Here is a 20,210-nt window from a genome sequence, read left to right as displayed (position 1 = left end):
GCCTGCAAATGTGAATACTCTGATAGACAGCTTTAACAACCATGAACCATATACAGTACACAAACACAGAGGCATACTAATATAAATAGAGTGATGTGGACTTTCATAAGAGGATGTTACAAAAAGCACTGAAGCACTGTTTTCATAAGATATTTATGAAGTCAGATGTATCATTCTTATAGTAATGTTAACTTTATTTAAGGAAAAAGATTCAAACTATTTGTAATGAATCAAAAGAAGAAGCAAAAATGAATGTATGGATTTGCTGAAGTTAATTTTCTTTTACTTTGTCAGTGCAAAAAGAGGTGAGGCAGCTACAAAACATCACAGGAGCCTGATAATGTCTGTTCTAGATGAATAAAATGTATGTACTGTATGAACTTCACCCAGAGGATTTGGCCAAAACGAACAAACAATCCTGCCATTTTAAATTGAGAAGTCTACGGGGCAGTCTCTAGAGAAGCAAATAACAGCTACATGGTCTAAAATGTTTCCTTTTATCCTCCCTCCCCTTTGGCCTGCTCTCACTCTGCTCTCTAGTCCATCCTTCCCTCCTACATCTCCTTCCTTTCCTTCTCACCCACCCCTGTTTTTTATCACTCCCTCTCTCTCTGAATGAGCTGCCCTCGGATTACTGGGGCTTGTGGAGGTCTATCAGAAACATGTGTGGAGGGTTGGAGGCGGCTGATGGGAAGTCCTTCGTCAAGCGGCTCACCCTCATTTCTCCCAAAGAGCCTGAGCCAGTGGGGAAGAAAAACTCTCAGCGAGTTCAAAGACAGAAACTTATTGGCTTTTTACAGGATATTATTTTCCACTGAATGGATAAACAGGAAAAAACTTCTCACCCTAAACCACTCTCTGTAAAATACAGGAGCCAGTTGGAAAACTGGATCATTCACTCCCCTCCTGGCGCAGCCTTCAGTCATCGCCGCCCTGGCTTTTAGCCTGTGCTTCTCCTGCCCTCTGTCTCTGTCTCTGTCTGACTAATCCTGTATGTGTTTAACTGCAAATTATAGAGAAGTGACATGTTGGGATTTTGGAACATCATCAAAGATCATAGATGATCACACTAAGATGCACTAGTGAATAATTTATGAAGATGCAATTAAAATCTCAGACTTCCCTCACAGATTGCGCAGACGAGCTATTTGCTGATTGAGAGTGTCTCCTCATAACAATGTTGATGTATGACAATGGTAAAGACAGCAACTAAAGGAATTTACTCTCGCAAGTCACTTCTCTGTGGAGTACTCAAACACTGCCACCTTGTGGGCTGTATCGCCCTGAGAGGCATGCAGTGATATTTAGTGTTCACTTTGAAAATGAATCTTTTTCAAAACAAAACACTTAAAGCGTACAGTGGTGGGAGAAGTTCTCACATCCTTTACATAAGTAACAGTACCAGAATATCAACGTGAGGTACAGGTAAAAATCCAAGGTACAGAACTATTGTCAGCAAAGTGCGTAAGTAAAAGTACTTTTTTCTGCAATAGTGCATTACTAGATTTTCAGTATTGATGCATCAGTGTGTAAGTAGCTTGTTTACTGTTGTAGCTGGTTGAGGTGGAGCTAGCTTTAATGACTTTATGTGTTAGACAGTTTAATCCAGTGACTCCCAACCGAGGGGTCAGACCCCAGAAGGAAAACCTTGGACTTTTCTATAACCTTTCAGTTTTTGTCAAATAGTGTATAATTTTACCTCTTTACCCCTCAGTCATTGAAATTGAAACCAACTGTGACATTTAAATAGAAAAACACACTTCTTTTTTGTGAGAGGTCACAAGTCACAGAGGTTGGAAGCCACTGATGTAATCTTTAACAATGTGTTTTCTAATAGAAAATAACCAGTAACTCTGTCAGATAAAAGTAGTGGAGCAAAATATCTGAAATGTAGTTAAGCAGAGGTAGAAAAAGGAGCAGAAAATGGAGAAAAAGTTCTTTAATTTTGATGTAGCAGGTGACTGGAAGCTGTTTGCCACTTCACTCACAATCTTTGTCAAGACAAAGTGCATTAAACATGTACCTCAATACCTGCATTAGTATTTTTCGCTCTAATTGATACTTTGCAACCACTGAGGATCACATGCAAGAAAGATCAAAGGTTTGTGGCAACTGCCTCAAACAAATCAGCCTCCATCACTTCCAGTTAATGTGATGTAAATTTGCCAGTTACTGTAAATACATTACAAAGCTTAAAGCCAAGTCTTTCTGCTTATTAAGAGGCAATCACTGGAGAAGAATGCTGCAAACAAGGAGATGTCTTCCCGGTCTCTCCTTTAGCTACCGAGCAGAGGCTGAGCTGCCTGAGAATGAGGCAGAAAGGGGAATGGAAAAATCCACGGCATTTAGGTAAAGCCATGTCATAAAGGCAACACTAATGAGCCAGAGGTTTTAAGAGAGGGAGAGGAGGAGGGAGGAAATGGTTTACATATGGATTTGAAAGAGCACAGGCATCACAGCTATGTTGTGTATTTAATGAAGCAAAGAAATCCTGGTGCACATGTCTCTCCACTGCTGCTGCTCTACCACTCCTCTTTCACCTTCACTTCTGTTTTGTCTTAATCTTATCATGCTATTCAAACAGCTAACACTTTAATACCCATTTGTTGTGAATAGGTAGGTTATGTAATTTGAACCAACGGTAAAACACTTTGAAGAGGCTTGTCTCAAGGAAAAGTATCACTGAACTTCTGCAGAACTTTAGTGGCATTAAAATTTTTTGGACCCTCTCCAGGTATACTAGATCAACAACTAGACTGTATCTAATTAAGTATAACAGTATCTCATTTTTCTGAGGCTCAGCACTAAAACAAATAATTTGAGATCTTTTCTCTCCTCAGCTAATCTGCTCCCTAAACTCAGTGAACGTATGGATTGACCAGAGGCTATGTGCCAATGCATAATAGATAAATGTAGACGACTGCTGAAGACTACAGCAAGCCTGATTGCTTTTTTTTTTTTCCTGAAGCCACATTAAATCATCATCTAAGCCACATTAAACTCCATTCTCATTACAGGGATAATAGGATTGTAGTTTTAATGAGTGATAGGTGGTACCTGGAAGAAAACCCATAGACATTATAGATGTTTCAGGCTCATTCAGCTGCTTCATCTACACATAAAATATAGCAAACTACAGGGAGCAAAACTATGAAAATTGAGATAACTCTAAAATAGTTTAGCTGGAAATTGGAGTACTTGGTGCTAAGAAACTAATGAGAATAATAATATCCTAGAGCCAAAAATCCATTCCTTACATTAAAGAACTATAGCAGAACTATTGCAGGTTTTAGCCCATTTAATGCAAATTGCATGTACTTTACGTCACAGTCAACCATTTTACAAAACATGCTGCATTTTAGATCTATCTTTTTACAGGCAGCCATTGTTTTATTTTAATTTCTGTATAGCATAAAATCCATCAGCAGATTCTTGAAACTTTCTAGATTTGTGCAATGTATCACAGTGAACACACGCACATACACACACGTCAGTTGTTGACACTTTCTCGTAAAATTCACATGGTAACTTGACAATGTCTTGACAGTTTCTTGAAATTTAATTGTTCATCCTCTAATTAAGATTTTACTGGCAGCTCCTCAATGTGGCAGACATTCTTTACTGCAACCGCTGAATTAAAACAGAGGTGATTTGGTTGTATGCGAAAAAGACATTATTTTATGTGAGACATAAATAAGGCAGTTTGTTCATAATCTGGTTATTCCCCTTTTATCCCCCAATATCTGTGGCTGCAGTATGCATCCGCTTTTGAGTCCAAAAACACATTTGATGCAAGAAGATTGCCACGGTTGCAGTCTCTTATCTAAACCTTAATGTCACATCTCAGGACGTTTAGTAATTTATGAAACTGCAGCAAAAGCACAATAATGTCACTGTTACCTAAGTTGACTGTAATTTGTGCGAACACTAACCTGCTGCTTATGTTTCTCAGAAGATCAGAAAACCATAGAAGAAAACACAATAAAAACTAAAATGAATACTTTAACATACATAACATAATTTCATGCACTACTGGATCACTGAATCAGTCATTTTAGTTAAGTTTCAAACAGCTAATATATGTATGTCTTGGCATAAAAATGTATATTTAAAGTGTTTCACAAAGATTACATTTGTTAATATACTCGTACTAATGAAAATCCATTTTCAGGATACAGTAAGTGAGATGAAAAACTTTACAATTGCTTGCGTACTAATACTAATGAGAACACATTATAGGGAAACACCAAAAACAGTGATGAGTCCAATAAGAGCCCTCCACTGCCTGCAGCTCTCTGAAATAAGCAAGTTTTAATGTTCAAGAGTAATGCTTAATTATCCATACATGGCCATTTACAAGCATATTGCCACAGGGCTCCAGTTTCACAACAGTCCCCAATCTAATAGAAGATAGCATTATTGCGTGCAGTCAGAATTATTCACTGCATTACCCACGATTCATAGCATGTATTAACACAAGCAATTTCATGCATATGGATACAGTGGGTCTTAGCGGGGGAGCTCCTGATTGCTCTGAAACTAATTTCACAATCATTAGTTTTGGTGGTGGTGTGAGTGACAGAGTGTATTTACCAGATTTCAGAAAATGACAAGTTCCACAAGCTTTGTGGAGGAAGTTGTAAAGATGAAAGTCTGATCTATGAGATGCTCTATGTTTTCAAGAGAAACTGCATCTGCTGTCATGTCAGTTAAAGAAAATTTTCATTTCCAAACTTTTCCCTCCCAAACACAAAACATACACACTAAAACAATCATAATTACCCAGTACCTGTCACTGATTATATCAATGTCCAGCCATAAAATATATATTTATGTAAGAGTCAAAGAGGGAGAGGTCCTTTGTAAATACAGGGCCAAGAGCTTGAGGTGGAGGCCCCACAGAAAGCCATTTTAGCCTGGAGGTGAAGTTAATGAATCATGGCCAAGTGCTGCATTCCATCCATATGTAAGATGAGAAGATATTTTGCAAAGCCTCTGAATCAACTTAATGCTGTTATGGGCCATTGTTCACAATAAACATGTAAATTGTGTTTATGGAATAGCATATAAATCAATGGCACTGATTCACAAATAAATTATAATCACAGTGAGCCCCAGCCATATTTGTGCATAGGCAGAAAATGCGAAACAACAACAACAACACACAAACAAACACACGCATAGGGAATGGCCTATTGTACATAAATCACAAATATTTTTTATTTTTTCAATGTATAACAAGTCTATTTCACAGCAGATATTTTGAAAAATGTGGATGTTACTGCATCCACGGTGGCTCTGTTCTATTCAGGTGTCCAGTAATCCATGACAGTGTGACAGTGAAGCAGCACGAACAACACCAGGGTCCTCAAACTGAAACAGCTGGGTGGAATTCAGTCATCACTAATTTTATTATTTACATCTTTACTTTTCCTACTGTGACAAGTCAGAATGTGTTCAGTGAAAAAAAAATTGACGGAAATTTTCCTTCTCTTAAGAAAATGATACAATAGAAAATATTTGCCCTAAGTTTACAAAAATCAGTTTTGTGCCATGGTGTTAAGATGTGCAACATAAACTCTTGTAGTAATAAAAGGTAGCCAATAGGTGGCGATATATTATTTATATTGCTGGTATTTGTATTTCAGCAAAGGTACCCGTTTGTGAATGTTATGGAATAATGTGATAAATCCAACCTACATGCCTCAGATTTGCTTGCATCAGGGTAATATTCTAGAAAATAATTTGAAATAAGTGCAAGGCACCATAATGCACAACTCATAGCATTATATCTTAGGATCTAATGGTTAATGGTAAAGCAAACTCACTTTCTAATAGGGCACTCCTTATAAAGGGTTACAAGTCACAACTAATGGTATTATTATTGGTTAATAAATAATTTACTAATGCGTTATAAATCCATTAGAGGCCAGTAATGGGGAAAAGATTTGGGTTGCCATGGTGCGGTAAATGCCTTTTGCTGGTGGTGACCTTCTCTATCTGGTAATCATACAGTTAGAAATGCTGTTGATCCATTAATAGATGCTGATGGGTTTCTCGTTCCTTGTCATGTAAACTGTCATGCTGGCATTTGTAGATGTTACTGTTATGTTATAATAAATGCCATTTGATCCAAATGCTCTGCAAACCTTTCTCAGAAGGTAAGTGGTCTGATAATTTTGGTCCATGCTGGAAGAGGGTACACACAAACCTGGCATCCTAAAGAAAATTCTTATTATTGGCTTATAAATGATATATAAAACATTAGTGAATTATTTATTTTCCACTGACAAAACCCATCAGTTACAACTTTTGAACCTGTTAAAGACAGTGGTGCTTCAAACTAGTGTCTGCATGTCAGAGGAGTAAGTGATTACACATGCAGCCACCTGTGAGACAAACACAAGAGAAAAGAAATATACAGAATGAGAATGTGATAATGTATCACCTCCATGGGTCTGAAGCCAGAGGAAGAGGATTTGAGGTTACTTTGGTTCGGGCCAGAGGGAAGGAGGCAAGGGAGGGAGGAAGGGAGGGAGGAGCGAGGTCACTACTGCCCCAGATTTGGAGGTGCCACTGTCTGGGGAGAGATTGATGGCTGCAAGCAACAGATAACAGCTTGCAGTGTGAAGGGAGATTAAAAAAAGAGGCAGAGATTGTAGGGAGAAGCGGACCCCACCCTTCTGGGGCTGTGCTGAACAGCCACGTCTGATTCTAACGCACTGCAATTAGCTGCTGAGGCAATTACAGGTCTGTGGAGGGTAAATGTGAGCTACTTTGATTTTTTTAATCATACAATGGAAATACTGGAAAGCTATCATTCATCACAGAAATTATGTGTTTAAAGCATAACTGTGAACGCAACCGGATGAATAGTTGCCTCAAAAATTAGAATAGTTTTGAAGATTTATAAGGACTCACTGGCCACACAACACTTCAAATCTTACTACAATTTGTCCATATGGACACACAAAAGGCATATTTACTCTAATTGCTACTCCATCCTTGTCTAAGTATTGTTGTGACAGCAGCCCAGCTGATCGGGCCCCTTCCAACACATCCCGCTTGTTTCCCACGTAGCCCATGAGTGGTCCATCACAATGCCATTGTTATCCATCAGATTGTCTGTAGTCATTACTTATTCAGCCAGCCGTCGTGCCTTTTGTCCAAAATCGTTCTTCACTCTGTCCCTAAGACCTTCTCCTGCCTGCTGTGGCCCATCTGCCCCCCCTGTCTGACACATACTGCACGAGTCCCCCATTTCTCTTTCTCACACACACACATGCACACAGACACATAGGCAGGCACGCAAAAAGCTCTCCACACCAGCTGTCCTGCTCGTGTCCCCTGGCAGTAAAAGGTGCCGGCCCCGGAGCAAACCATCAGAGCACACATTGAAGAGGTGGTCACAGCTCTGCAGCCTGTTTGGTTTATCAGTGGTAATGACATTTTAAACACAGAGCAAGCCCTTTCCAGCTTTGACTTTATTTTAGCTGCGTGATTTAGATACACCAATGTCCACATGAACTGCTGATCCAGACTTTGCAGTAGAAAGTCTAGATACTATGAGCTGCATGCAACAACTTAGATCCACTCCACTGTCTGACTTAATTGGAGTTTATGAGTAGAACTGAAACAATTAGTGGATTAATTGATTAGCCGATCAACAGAAAAATAATCTGCAACTATTTTGATACTCAATATCTTTCAAAAATACCAAAAAATAAAAACAAGTTTCAACTTCAGAATTGTGAGGATTCCTTGTTTTACTTTGTGTTAACTGAATATTTTTGTTTTTCAGACTGTTATTTAGAGAAAACAAAACATTTAATTGTTGCTTCATACACCAAATAATGAATCATTGAATCAAGACAATAACTGACTTCATAGACTTCATAATGAAAATAGTTAGTTATAGCCCTAATTGTAGTATTTATCACTGATTATTAGTATAAATAAGGCATATTTTAAGATACACAGTTACCAATTGACTGTTCTTCAGGGACTCATGAAGTGTCCTTTAATATTATTTTTCAGGTGTTACTGCCAAGATAGCTATAATATTTATTTAAGAAGAAGGAAGTAAGAAGCCATGCCAAATACTTGCTTAAAAATAGACAGTAGTCATTGATGGAGGTTATAAATAGACAGACAGGAAAGGGGGCTGGTCCTGGACTGGGATATTTATAGCACATGCACACTGCTGTTTACTGGAGGCAGCAGCCAGGGGTGCACTTATCAATAACACCATAAAACCCCAAATACCTCTGAATGCAGAGTCACCTCCCTCCTCCATTTCTGGAAAGATGTATGTGAGGTGAAATTAAATCACTTTTATGAGAGGATCAAAGGGATTACTCATAAGGGTCTTCTATTCGTGGACACAGTAAATGCAAAAGTTGGATCACTTTTCAGTGTTGACATATCTCTGATTACAGCATTTTTTTCCATTTCATGCATCTTAAATTTGATTTATGTTGAATACATACATAAAACTGAGTTTAAAGGGGAGAAATGAATCTCATAAAAGCATAAACGAAAATCGAGTTGAGAGGAAACGTGCTTTTAAAAATAAAGGAATTTGAACTGATGATAAAAGCAAATAGAGAGAATAATTCTATCAATGCATTTTACCCTGATTTTAAAAGTCTAAAGCAGGGGCAATGATTTGCAAATTAACTGGTGCATTTTCATTTCCTGTGAAACGGTGTTTCATTTGGTGGTGATACTGTAATGAGTAGAAGAATAAAGTTAAGCTGCATGTGTTGAGAAAACGCTTGATACAGGTGGAGGACAGACCAGCTGACTGAGGAGCAGCAAGACCAGGAGGAGGGGCGGACAGACAGCCTGGCTGGTGGAGGAGCTGCTCCACTCCGACAGACAGCCAACTTGAACGGAGTGAACCTGCGACGCGAGCCGCTGTTGTTGCTGCTGCTGCTGCTGCTGAGCCCCAGGCAGCGACCGAGCCATTCGTCTGTCTGGGAGTTTAGCGAGCTAAAGCTAACGAACTAAGTCGCTCTCACAGGAACAACAAACGGTGCTGTTTGCAATTCTGGAAGGCAGAATTAAACTGGAGTACTGTAACTAGTTGTTTTAGTTGCAATTTAAAATGTCTATATTACCCTTCACTCCTCCAATCGTGAAGAGGCTGCTTGGCTGGAAGAAAGGGGAGCAGAACGGTCAAGAGGAGAAATGGTGCGAAAAGGCTGTGAAAAGTCTTGTGAAGAAGTTGAAAAAGACTGGCCAGTTGGACGAGTTGGAAAAAGCCATCACAACACAGAATGTCAACACGAAATGCATAACCATACCCAGGTAACCACACAGACAGACAGCGCTAACTAGCTTCCTCGTAGTTAGCTAAGCTAGCAAGCTATTGCTGATGACAACTAACATTAGCCGATTAGCTGGCTAGTTAGCTTGAGCCGTTTTCTTTGATAACATGTCAGCATTAACTTAAACAGGGTAGTTACCGAAGTAAATGATGAGAGGACAAAAATGTCTGATTATTGAAATGGGTTTTCATTGTGTGCATTGTTTGCTTTAGCTGCCACAGTAAAAGCAAACCTACATAGCAGCTAGAGCTAACATTAGCCGACCGATGCAAACTTAGCCCGCTTTTTCTGCTAAACATTTTCATTTTGTTGTGTAAACAGTTCACCGTTAATTGGCATTTTGCCGGTCTGATATACCGACACATGGCAAACTGTTAGGTGTACGGTTGGCTGAGTTGGTGTTATGAATGTCGGCTAACGTTGCTGCACAAAGACATACAGCCCCTCACATTTAAGTCTGTTATGTCATACTCCAGCAGCACCGGCATGACCGGCAGACCTGCGGTAACCTTCCCGAGCACGACTGAAATATCACAGTTGTGAAGGAATGTGGAGACAGTAGTGTATTTGATTCCACCTGCTGATGTGGTAACCCGTGGTACATCTAGTGCTACATAAACAACTGTGTCCACAGTTCACACGTGTGATGAACAAGAGAAGGGGTGGTTTGGCGAGGCAGGACCTCTGACTCACGGAGGATGTTTAGACTGGAGTGTGTGTGCTGTGGGAAAGCTGGAATAAGTGCTCGATGTGGGATTCCCCATATGGGATACCCATCTGTCTAAAACCAGTGTAGTTATAGATCTGACACGACGCAGATTTTTTTGCTATTATGCACAAAATGTGTGCATCCATACAACTGTATTCTCAGTGGTCTGGATGAGTCAACAGATGTTGGTGAAATGGTTTCACTTGAACGCAAAACTATTGTGCAGTTTAATTAGTTTACACTCTAGACATTCTTCAATCAGTAGTAACACAAGTAAAATGTAAATTGTTTTTAAAAAAACTACAATGTTAGCTCAGCCAGGAAGACATAAAGAGACATAACAGCACAGAGTAGACTGTAAATGTATCATTTTTACAATGTGAACTATTTTTGGCTTTCCATTTTTCCCTCTTGGATTTCTTTGTCTCTCTCTCCTCTTTGTTCCTACATAAAGTAAATAAGGCCGGTCCACATCCCGGCCCTGCTGTAATAGGCAGTGTTTAGAAGGAGCCAGAATACACCCATTGGTAATAATACACTCCTATAATTGTTAATCATTCTTCAAAGTCTTTTCTTGGCATATTTCATCAGGCAGCTTGTAGGATTAATTGCTAATGAAACCAGGAGTACCCCCCCCACCCCCCATCCCCATCATGGTTTGTATAGAAGTCAGATCAAGGGTGGTAACCTATGTTAAAAACCTTTTCTCAGTTCTTGGGAATGTGCTCCAGGCTCCAGGGAGGGCGTGGGCCACTGTTTGGATTGTGGTTCAATCTCGGTGGGTCCAGAGACTGCAGGTTTACAGAATAACAGCTGTCTTACTATCTGCCAGGGATACAGTGATTCAGTGGTTCTGTACTAACATAGCAGGGCCTACTTTGTGCTGTACTTTCATCACCTCCTCTAATGTGGCTTTGGGAGAAAGTGGCTGTCAGCATTTAAAAGTGGTCAAATGCAGGCCTGAGGTGCTGGACTCAGCCAGCAGGAAATTGTTATGTACTAATACATCTGCATTGTGTTAGGGTAGAGTGGATCAATTGTCTGCCCTCTGCAGTGTGTGGAGAGATTTATAATACCATCATGAACCCCTGGGTTTTGACATGTTTGGTAAAAAGGCAGCAATGCCTATTTTTAGACTTTTAATAGTAGAATTTTAACCTTTAATGTTACAAGTTTTGTAGTTTATTTATACAGACAGTAAGTGCATGAGAGTGATACATTTTTTGCTTAAAGTGTACAGAAATTATTTAAAAAAAACTGTGGGGGTTTTTCATCTTTATTTGAAAGTAGACAGTAAAGAGATGGCAGATAATGAGGGCAGGGACGAATGAAGAATGACATGCAACATAGGTCTTTGGCTGGAATCGAAATGGGGAAGTTGAAATCATCGTACTTTGTACAGTGTGCATCTTAACCACTTGGCCACCAGATGCCCCATCTAACCAATAGTGGTAGATGGTGTTGCTTCTGGAGTCAAACTCTTTGACAGAAAGTTGACCAAGATGTTTTCTTGGTCACCTTAAGAAAGTGGTTTCTCTCCCACTCAGGATTTTCTTGGGATAAGAGGTGCTGGATTGGTGTTGGGTTGCTGGTGAATCCCTGGCTGGCAGCTGTACAGTTGCTGTTTCGTCTGCTGGATTAGAGGGTTGCCTCAGTCCAGCTGTGTGTCATCGTGCCAGAGTGACAAATCAGGGAGGCAGGACCGGGCAGGACACAGCCCAGGCCAGTCTCAACAGAGGCATGGGAATGCTGACCTCAGCTGACCCAACAAACACACCCTCTTTGCAGGAGTCGGTGCTGGAAAATGAGTCTGAAGCTGTCTCTTTTGCGGTGGGCAGTGATGTAGTGAAAGCTTGAACTGAATTGTTTGTTAAGCAGGCAGAGGTGGTGGTCTGTGGTGCGTGTTTGGAGGATGTGTCCAACTGTTTAGGTATCATACCTCATGGGAACAGTGGTGGTCTCAGTCTGATTAGCTTCCTTGCTTGAGACATGCATTTTTTTAAATGACCGGTGAAAACTGTGTCAGAGGCCGTAGTGTGTAACACACTAGTTACAAGTTATCCACTGCTTTATGTGGCTGTTTATTTCAGTGCATGAAATTACAAAAATGCTTAATTTGATTTTGCAGGCTGACAGAGAGGTACAGAATCACTACCCAGAACAATCTGACTAACTTGCAGTCACCTGAACTGAGATGAGATATTCATGGGTGCTTGTTGTAGTCTGTGCTTTTAATAAAATGCCTCTGTAAGTCATAATGTCAGCAATGTTAGCAAACACACACTTTAGTTCCCTCTGAGATTAAATTAATAAATAGGCCTGAAGTCTTTTGTTTTTTTGGCAACTGTTTGATGTTGTCATCAAACTAATCTAACTGTTTATTGGAAATTATAACATGAATAAAAAGAATAGTAATATTAATTAGATGTTTTCTTGGTCACCTTAAAACTAGTGCCAAGCTAGCTTTAAGTTGTTTTCCTTGAACCCAGGTCCTCCCTGACAGACTTTACGGGAGGCGAAGCCATGGTAAAGAATGAGAACCATATGTTTCTTGTCTGACAGCTCAACAATGAGCTGAACTGTTGTTGAGTTCAGCTGGAAAAAAGCCGTCACCACACTGGACTCTATCTGTTACAGTCTTTCCTTTCCTTATTTAGTCCTTTGAGCTTCATGGCAAATATATATATATATATATATATATATATATATATATATATATGGTCCTACACTTCACAGGTAGTTAAATACTGTTGATATGAGGTTTCATCACTCTTTGCTCATAGGCTAAGCAACTGTCTTTTTTGTACACTGCGGTTTTAGCTGCTTTATATTTCATAGGATATTATCATTGGTTTTTGCATTTAAACTTCTACTTCTAACTTTGTGCCTAGCCTGTTTTGTATTTTGAAATGATTATCTGGCATTAAATGTTAGAATTTTAGAGTGGAACAGACAGTTGATATTTCCCTGACTGGTGCTGCCAGTTATGTTGGAAGGACTGAAGGAATAGGTAGCATAAAATAGTCTCTTTCATATTTATTTAAAAAGGGTAAATGATAAAGCAAACATTGTGAAAGCAGTATTGGAAAAAATGTACCATGAACTGCTGTGACATTAGCCAAATGCGTTCCTGTTGTGCCCTTTGTTAATGTTGATCTATTCAGAATGAAGTAATATATTAAATGTTTTATCTTATAACTCAAAAGCAGGATTTCAGTAATAATCAGAGTTTAAAGCAAAGCAACACAGAGTGATTACATTTAATCTGCATGGACCATGACAGTCTCTTTGATGGTATCTTTCAGGTCTTTAGACGGGCGTCTCCAGGTCTCCCACAGAAAAGGTCTTCCTCATGTGATCTACTGTCGCTTGTGGCGCTGGCCAGATCTGCAGTCCCACCATGAGTTGAGAGCGGTCGACCACTGTGAATTTGCCTTCCACACCAAGAAGGATGAAGTCTGCGTCAATCCCTACCACTACCAGAGGGTGGAGACGCCAAGTGAGTACAGTTAATTGCTACATGATCCAAATTACAGTATTTAAAATAATGCTTTTGCCAGAAAGTATACAGAGCTGAACTTGTCCTTAATGAATGTATCTCTGTGTCTCTAGTCTTGCCTCCTGTCCTAGTGCCACGACATACAGATATCCCTGCAGAGTTCCCACCGTTGGATGACTACAGTCCATCCATTCCTGAGAACACCAACTTCCCTGCTGGCATTGAGCCCCAGAGTAACTATATTCCTGGTGAGATAAACTGAGCCTCTCACTCTGAAGCCAGAACTTAGTCCATAAACTCTTATTCTCATCATTGAATGTTTAGTGTGTGCTTAATTTGGAGTGGATTGTCCAAAATGGCTATATCCCTGAATCCAGTGTTTACAGTTAGATTAATACAAGTTATTGTAGGAACAGTAAATGCTGGTTGTATTGTAATTTTTGTTTCTTATGATCCAAGATTGGCTTAAAATATACAAGAAAAAAAGATGAAGGTTGTGTGTAATATCTTCTCATGTGTTTGTGTTTTACAGAAACTCCCCCTCCAGGGTACCTGAGTGAGGATGGTGAGACAAATGATCACCAGCTCAACCACAGCATGGACACAGGTGACGCGAATAAACACACAATTCAAGTTCATACTGTTCTAATTATGCCTTTTTGAGATCATGACCCAGTCCTGTATTACTGGTCTATTTCAGGTTCACCCAGCCTGTCGCCCAATCCTGTGTCACCCGCAAACAGTAATCTTGGTAAGCAAAACCAAAAGAGTTAGCTTTACTTACAAAGCATAGCATTCATTATGTGCACTTATATGGTTGGTAGCCATGACTTTAAGTCCAACTGAAATCATATTTAGCCATCCTTTTTAGAGTGTAAAATAGTGTATCTTATAAAATGTATTGTTAGTAGTTTTTTATTATTAAAAAGAAGAAAAAGGGTTTTAGGTAAATATCAGGAATGATCCTTTTCCTCTCAGCTGGCTTGATTGGCTTGTCAGTGTCTGTATTTGATTTACAGCAGCAGCAGGCTGCCAGAGTGCTAGTGTTCATCATAGGGAACAAGAGACAAAATAAACAAAGTTGAGCTGTTGCTACAGGTCATGGGCAGAGAAGTGTGTTCTTAGTTGTGATTTTCAAGTGTAGGGACCATGCCACCATCCAACCAATTCAAAAAGACAGAGATTGCAGATAAATTAACATGCTGTTTAACGTGCACTGGCACTTTTTCAGCGGTGAATGTTTGTTTGGTTGCTCATTCAGCAGGCTTAGATGCAGGACAAGATGTGTGTTCATGTTTGTTGGTTAGATAAAACAGAGACTTTAGGAAAGCTAATGTGGGTTGGTGTTGAAAGTCTGTGCAGACTGCTGTCTGTCTCATTATCACTGTCTGCTCTGCCTATGATAGAACACTGGTGTCACCGCTTTATGGAAGGTTTAATTGGTTGTATCAAAATAAGGTCTCTGGCTGCATAGGCAGCTACCAGAATAGTACTCTGTTGAATGAAAGCAAAAGAAGCACCTTTATGAAACCAGAAAATATAAATTTCTCTCCTATTAGTTTTGATTTAAAGATTTGGTTAAGGCACATACTGTATACCAAGTATGCTGCAGACGTGACAGAAAGAGCATACATGTAGGACCAGTCCAAGAGACCTTTTAACCTGTGTCATCCTGCAACAATGGACCCATCCTCTCCCCCATCCCCTCCTCACCTGAACCCGATGACTGTACTAAAGTGTACGTGTCCTGTCCTGTCTTAGCTGACATCTCTATAAAATACCTCCTTCAAAGGAATCATCCCTACTAGGTGGGAATTAATCTACAGGGAGAATTTATTCTTTTGACCTTGATTATGGACATTACAACTTGTCATCATACTGTGCCTCTTTCTTGTTGTTCAGTTTAGTGAAAAAGTCAGTAAACCAAAAACTGCTGATGTTTTAGTGAAGGTGCCACTCATACTGTATGAAGTCCACAGACTGTCAAATGAGAGTATCTTTGTAGGGGTGAGTGTGTGTGTGAAACAGATGAGCAATATATTGGAGCAGTGGACTATGTCTGGGAGGCTTAGCCTCAGGGTAGTAACAGAGTAAGTATGATATGAATAGAGTCTTTGTCTATGCTCTGTCGTTGTCTGTGGAAAGGCCAGGTTCAGACAGCTCGAGGTAATGCAATAATAATAACATCCGGTTGTCAGGTTATTCTATCTATGTGGAAAACCAACAGGAGGTCATTGTTAAAAAAATAAATACACACGTCATGTCTTGGCCATTCCTGGCTGGGGCCATGAGGGTCGTGGGAAAGAAGACAAATCAAAGGGAACATTATCAGCAGTGAGCAGCTTCACAGTCAAATGGTTGTTTGACCACAAAGCAGTTTACCTGTTCTCATTCCTTTTTCATAGCCCTAACTGGAGCTTTTCATCTGTGTAAATTCAGATTCATCTCATTTCCTGCCCTCTGCTCACACAGACTTACAACCTGTGACGTACTGCGAATCTGCCTTCTGGTGCTCTATCTCCTACTACGAGCTGAACCAACGTGTAGGAGAGACCTTTCATGCCTCCCAGCCCTCCCTCACAGTAGATGGATTCACAGACCCCTCCAACTCTGAGCGCTTCTGTCTGGGCTTGCTGTCCAATGTCAACCGCAACTCAGCAGTGGAGCTCACACGCAGACACATAGGTACTCATTTTATTTGATGAGCACCACATAAGTTCTGATGTAATTTGTGTTATATATTTGCACTTGACATAATCAGGAGGTTACTGTGCACTGAGCTACAATCTTCTCTCTTCCCTCTCCAGGACGGGGTGTGAGGTTGTACTACATTGGGGGGGAGGTGTTTGCAGAGTGTCTCAGTGACAGTGCCATCTTTGTCCAGAGTCCCAACTGCAACCAGCGCTACGGCTGGCATCCCGCCACTGTCTGCAAAATCCCTCCAGGTTAGCACAAGAGAATACATACAAACACATGAAGCCATCAGAAGCAAAGTCACCACAACATAACTTGGAGCCAGTAAGCCTTATAGTAACGGTTTTGTTTGTCAGGTTGCAACCTGAAGATCTTCAACAACCAGGAGTTTGCTGCCCTGCTCGCCCAGTCGGTCAATCAGGGCTTTGAGGCTGTCTACCAACTCACAAGGATGTGCACCATTCGCATGAGTTTTGTCAAGGGTTGGGGAGCTGAGTACAGGTAAATGAAAATATTTTTAATAAATTGAGGTGCTTGATACTTAATATCAGTAGCAATTATAATATCTGGTAATTCATGAGTGCATCTGTTTCTGATATTTCCATGTTATTGAATATGTGTTTAAACTTAACAGTTAAAAGCTTAAAAACGACATAGGGTACTGTGTAAGGCCCTGGAAAGGTCAAACAGTTCATGTTCAAATGCTTCAAGTGCTAGCATAAGTTGTTAAGACATGCCATATTAGAGTGATTAAAATATATTAAAATCATATTCCAGTGAGGTAATTTCCAGTGTAATATAGGGTTGCAACATTTCTCAATTCAGTTAGAAGTGTGCCTTATACTTATTGCCAACATAGAATTTGACTGGCAGATGCTAGGCTTGTAAACGAGACTGAAAGACTTGAAAAGTAATGTTTAAAAGACCCAGCAAGTGACTACAGTCTCTTACTGTCACATTGTTTTTTTCCTCGTCTCTCATATGTACTACATGGATAAACATTGGATTAGATGTTGAGGGAGGCTGTCAGGTCTGAGTAATGTCCTGTGTGTGGGAGGGGGACAGAGAGTTTAGGGGAGTCTGAAGTGGGCCTTCTGTGAACCTGCCCTCAGGGTTCCTCTCTTGGGAGAAGACCTCATTCTGCAGACACAACAGCACATAAAGCCATTTACAGCCAGGACCAGACACACAACGTACCTTTCTCACAGCTACACAGTACCTTGTCACCTCTTTTCTTGGTTCTTGTATAAAAACAGACTCCATAGTTTCATATTTCAGCTTCTGATGTGGAATAAAGCTCCTGCCTTAACACACAGGCCATATGCTACTGTATATTTCTCCCAGCCTGTGTCAAGTTATCAGTTATCATAAGTTTTAAGGGCTCATCGCCCTGTTTATTTTGCTTGAGTTTGTTGCACTGCACATGTTCAAGACACAAAAGTTACATTACACTGCGTGGCCCAAACATAAGAAGAAAAGGTGAGAGGGTCTTGATGTTTAAGGTCAGGATAATTAAATTAAATTTGGGGCGAACAAGAGGGATGAAGGGCTGTTGCATGCAGACGGTAGCAGACTTGTAAAGGAAAAAGAGGGTGATGGGGGAGGGTGCAGCTGTGAGTCGGCAAGAGAGGGTTGAGTAACAGAGGAAGAATGCAGCAGGCATGCAGTGGTGTGGGGGGACATGGAGTGGGAGGTGAACTCATTTCAGACACCCTTTGCAAAGGGGATTCCCACTGGACTATGAGGGGTGCGTGTTATATTTCTGGCACCAAACGCCTTGGAGAAAAACATCTCTGGTAGAAACTTGAATGACTTCAGAAATAGCCAGTAGAGTTGGCTTCACTGTTGGTGCTAATTCAACTAAAAATGCTAGGCTGTATCTTTGCATTGACTATAATGAAGTTATATTAACAATTAGATGTCCAACAGTGATTTTAATTGTACGGTTCTATGATGTATAATGTAAAGCTATCAGTAAAGACAAACTATGTTGACCCTCTCCCTCTCTGTACCCTGCAGACGTCAGACAGTGACTAGCACCCCCTGTTGGATAGAGCTGCATCTTAATGGCCCTTTGCAATGGCTGGACAAGGTCCTCACACAGATGGGCTCTCCCAGCATCCACTGCTCCAGTGTGTCGTAGGAGCAGCCCTCCGTCCCATCCACACACTTAAATACAAACCACATAGGAAAACTCAAGCGTCTGTTGGTGATAAGAAGGAAAGAGACACCTTTCATCAAATTGTCAATTCACTTTCCTCCCTCAGTGTCTCTAACATTTCACCTCACGTGTACAGCACTTTCCTTAGTACCATTTAGTGTCCCCATTCAGTGGTTATTTTAGGACATTGTTTTGTTTTCTTATGTTCAACAGGCAACCACAGGGTATTTGCAGTAGGTTTCAAAAGAATAACCACATTTTCTTCATTACTCATTCAGACATCATGTCTGTGCTTAGTGTTGTGAGGTTATTTTTCTTTTTACAAAGGAGATTGAAATGTTTGTTTTCCAAGTTGAAGTTATGGCACAGTTTCACCTTGGTCATCATCTACATGTTTCAAAACATTTTTGATTCTATGAATTAGCTAAAAGTTTGACTACGCTACCATCACTGGTGTGTCAGTGTCCCAGAGCCACTCTGTGTAATCACTGAATTGGGAGGCTTATTTATCAATTGAACCATGAATTAACATGAAAATGTCATTCTGAGTAATGATTAAATAGAATATATTTAATTAATAATATTTCAAGTACAAGGTACTTTGCCCATATTGATTTATCTGTATTAATGAAAGCATCAATTATCTGATCGATCATTTAATTGGTATTTTATCTATTTTAAACAAAATATAGACATTAGCACCATTGTTTCTTGACAAGAACCCTTGTATGAAAACTATTTTGCTCAGTGAAAGAGACATTTTATAAGTTATTTTTGCATACTGTCCTGCATGGGAATATATTTTTATTATTGCCTCAATATGATTGTACATAAATATTTATAGCTTGTGATTTCTTGTAGTCATGCATTGCTTGAAACAGTGGACCTGACTGACCTCTGGCATGAGTAGATTCACAAAAAGACTTTGCTTTAATGACCCAATATGTGGCCTGCTTAAATGCAGTCTTTCCTAACCCGGGTCAACTGGTTGTTAAGTGTAACACATAGGATTACTGTACCAGCTATTACTGTTATTTCATAATAGGAATATATGACATACAGTATGAGTGATCATAGTGGACTGAATTTAGGCACCGTGTGACTTCAGTGTGAAGGGTACTCAGTAGCAGTGACAGTGGCTGTGGTTCATCCATTGATGACAATGTGGAGTGAAAACATAAATGCAGGTCTTTTCACATATTACCAACTGTTAGCCAGTAGTACACTATGCTCCTTGTGGGTAAATGATGCACTTAAAGTTTAATGTGTTGATCAGTGTAAAGCTTTAGTTCTAGTGGTAATTTGCTTGTCCAATAAATACTGTATATTACATGTACATTGCTACAATATAAGGCATGTGTAATATGCTCGCTGTCCTTGGTCATTGTCTATGAAGCCACCATGTTAATCCTGCACTTACTTACAGTACATAAGACTGAGTCACCATGTTATCTATTTAAAGTGGGACATGGTGCTAAACTGAAATACTGTGTACTACAGTGCATTAGGTAATTGGTAGATCTGTATCAGTACTTGTGTTCCTTGATATTCTTAGTTGGTGGTTTTCTGTTCTAAGTCTTATGTACATGTTTATTTCATGTAGCTTAATATTTGTTCTCAAATGACCATTGTTTTGTTATCTGTGAAAATTTAATAAATTGCAACTGGGTAAAACAAGTTAAAAGTCAGTGGCTTGTTCATACTGACTGGAAAAACAAAACAAAAAATAACTCTTTACATTAATACAATCCAGTATTACTGCACTGTAATAAATGCTGCCATTGAGAAACTGTGAGATTCAACCCTTGAGCAACT

General features: G+C 39.8%; 1 protein-coding gene across 1 annotated transcript; it reads left to right on the top strand.

The window, feature by feature from the left end:
• The first annotated feature begins 8,739 nt into the window (after nt 1-8,739).
• On the top strand, nt 8,740-20,079 carry smad3b (SMAD family member 3b). Its single transcript, XM_018681401.2, has 9 exons — nt 8,740-9,312; nt 13,347-13,540; nt 13,654-13,788; nt 14,073-14,147; nt 14,241-14,291; nt 16,013-16,225; nt 16,348-16,485; nt 16,591-16,735; nt 18,254-20,079. The coding sequence occupies exons 1-9, from the start codon at nt 9,110-9,112 to the stop codon at nt 18,375-18,377; spliced, it is 1,278 nt and encodes a 425-aa protein (XP_018536917.1). The 5' UTR covers nt 8,740-9,109; the 3' UTR covers nt 18,378-20,079.
• Nucleotides 20,080-20,210: the final 131 nt, after the last annotated feature.

Source organism: Lates calcarifer, linkage group LG10 (genome assembly GCF_001640805.2).
Source record: "Lates calcarifer isolate ASB-BC8 linkage group LG10, TLL_Latcal_v3, whole genome shotgun sequence".
NCBI lineage: Eukaryota > Metazoa > Chordata > Actinopteri > Centropomidae > Lates > Lates calcarifer.
The sequence above is the reverse complement of the archived record's forward strand: the minus strand, read 5'-3'. Positions and strand labels throughout refer to the sequence as shown.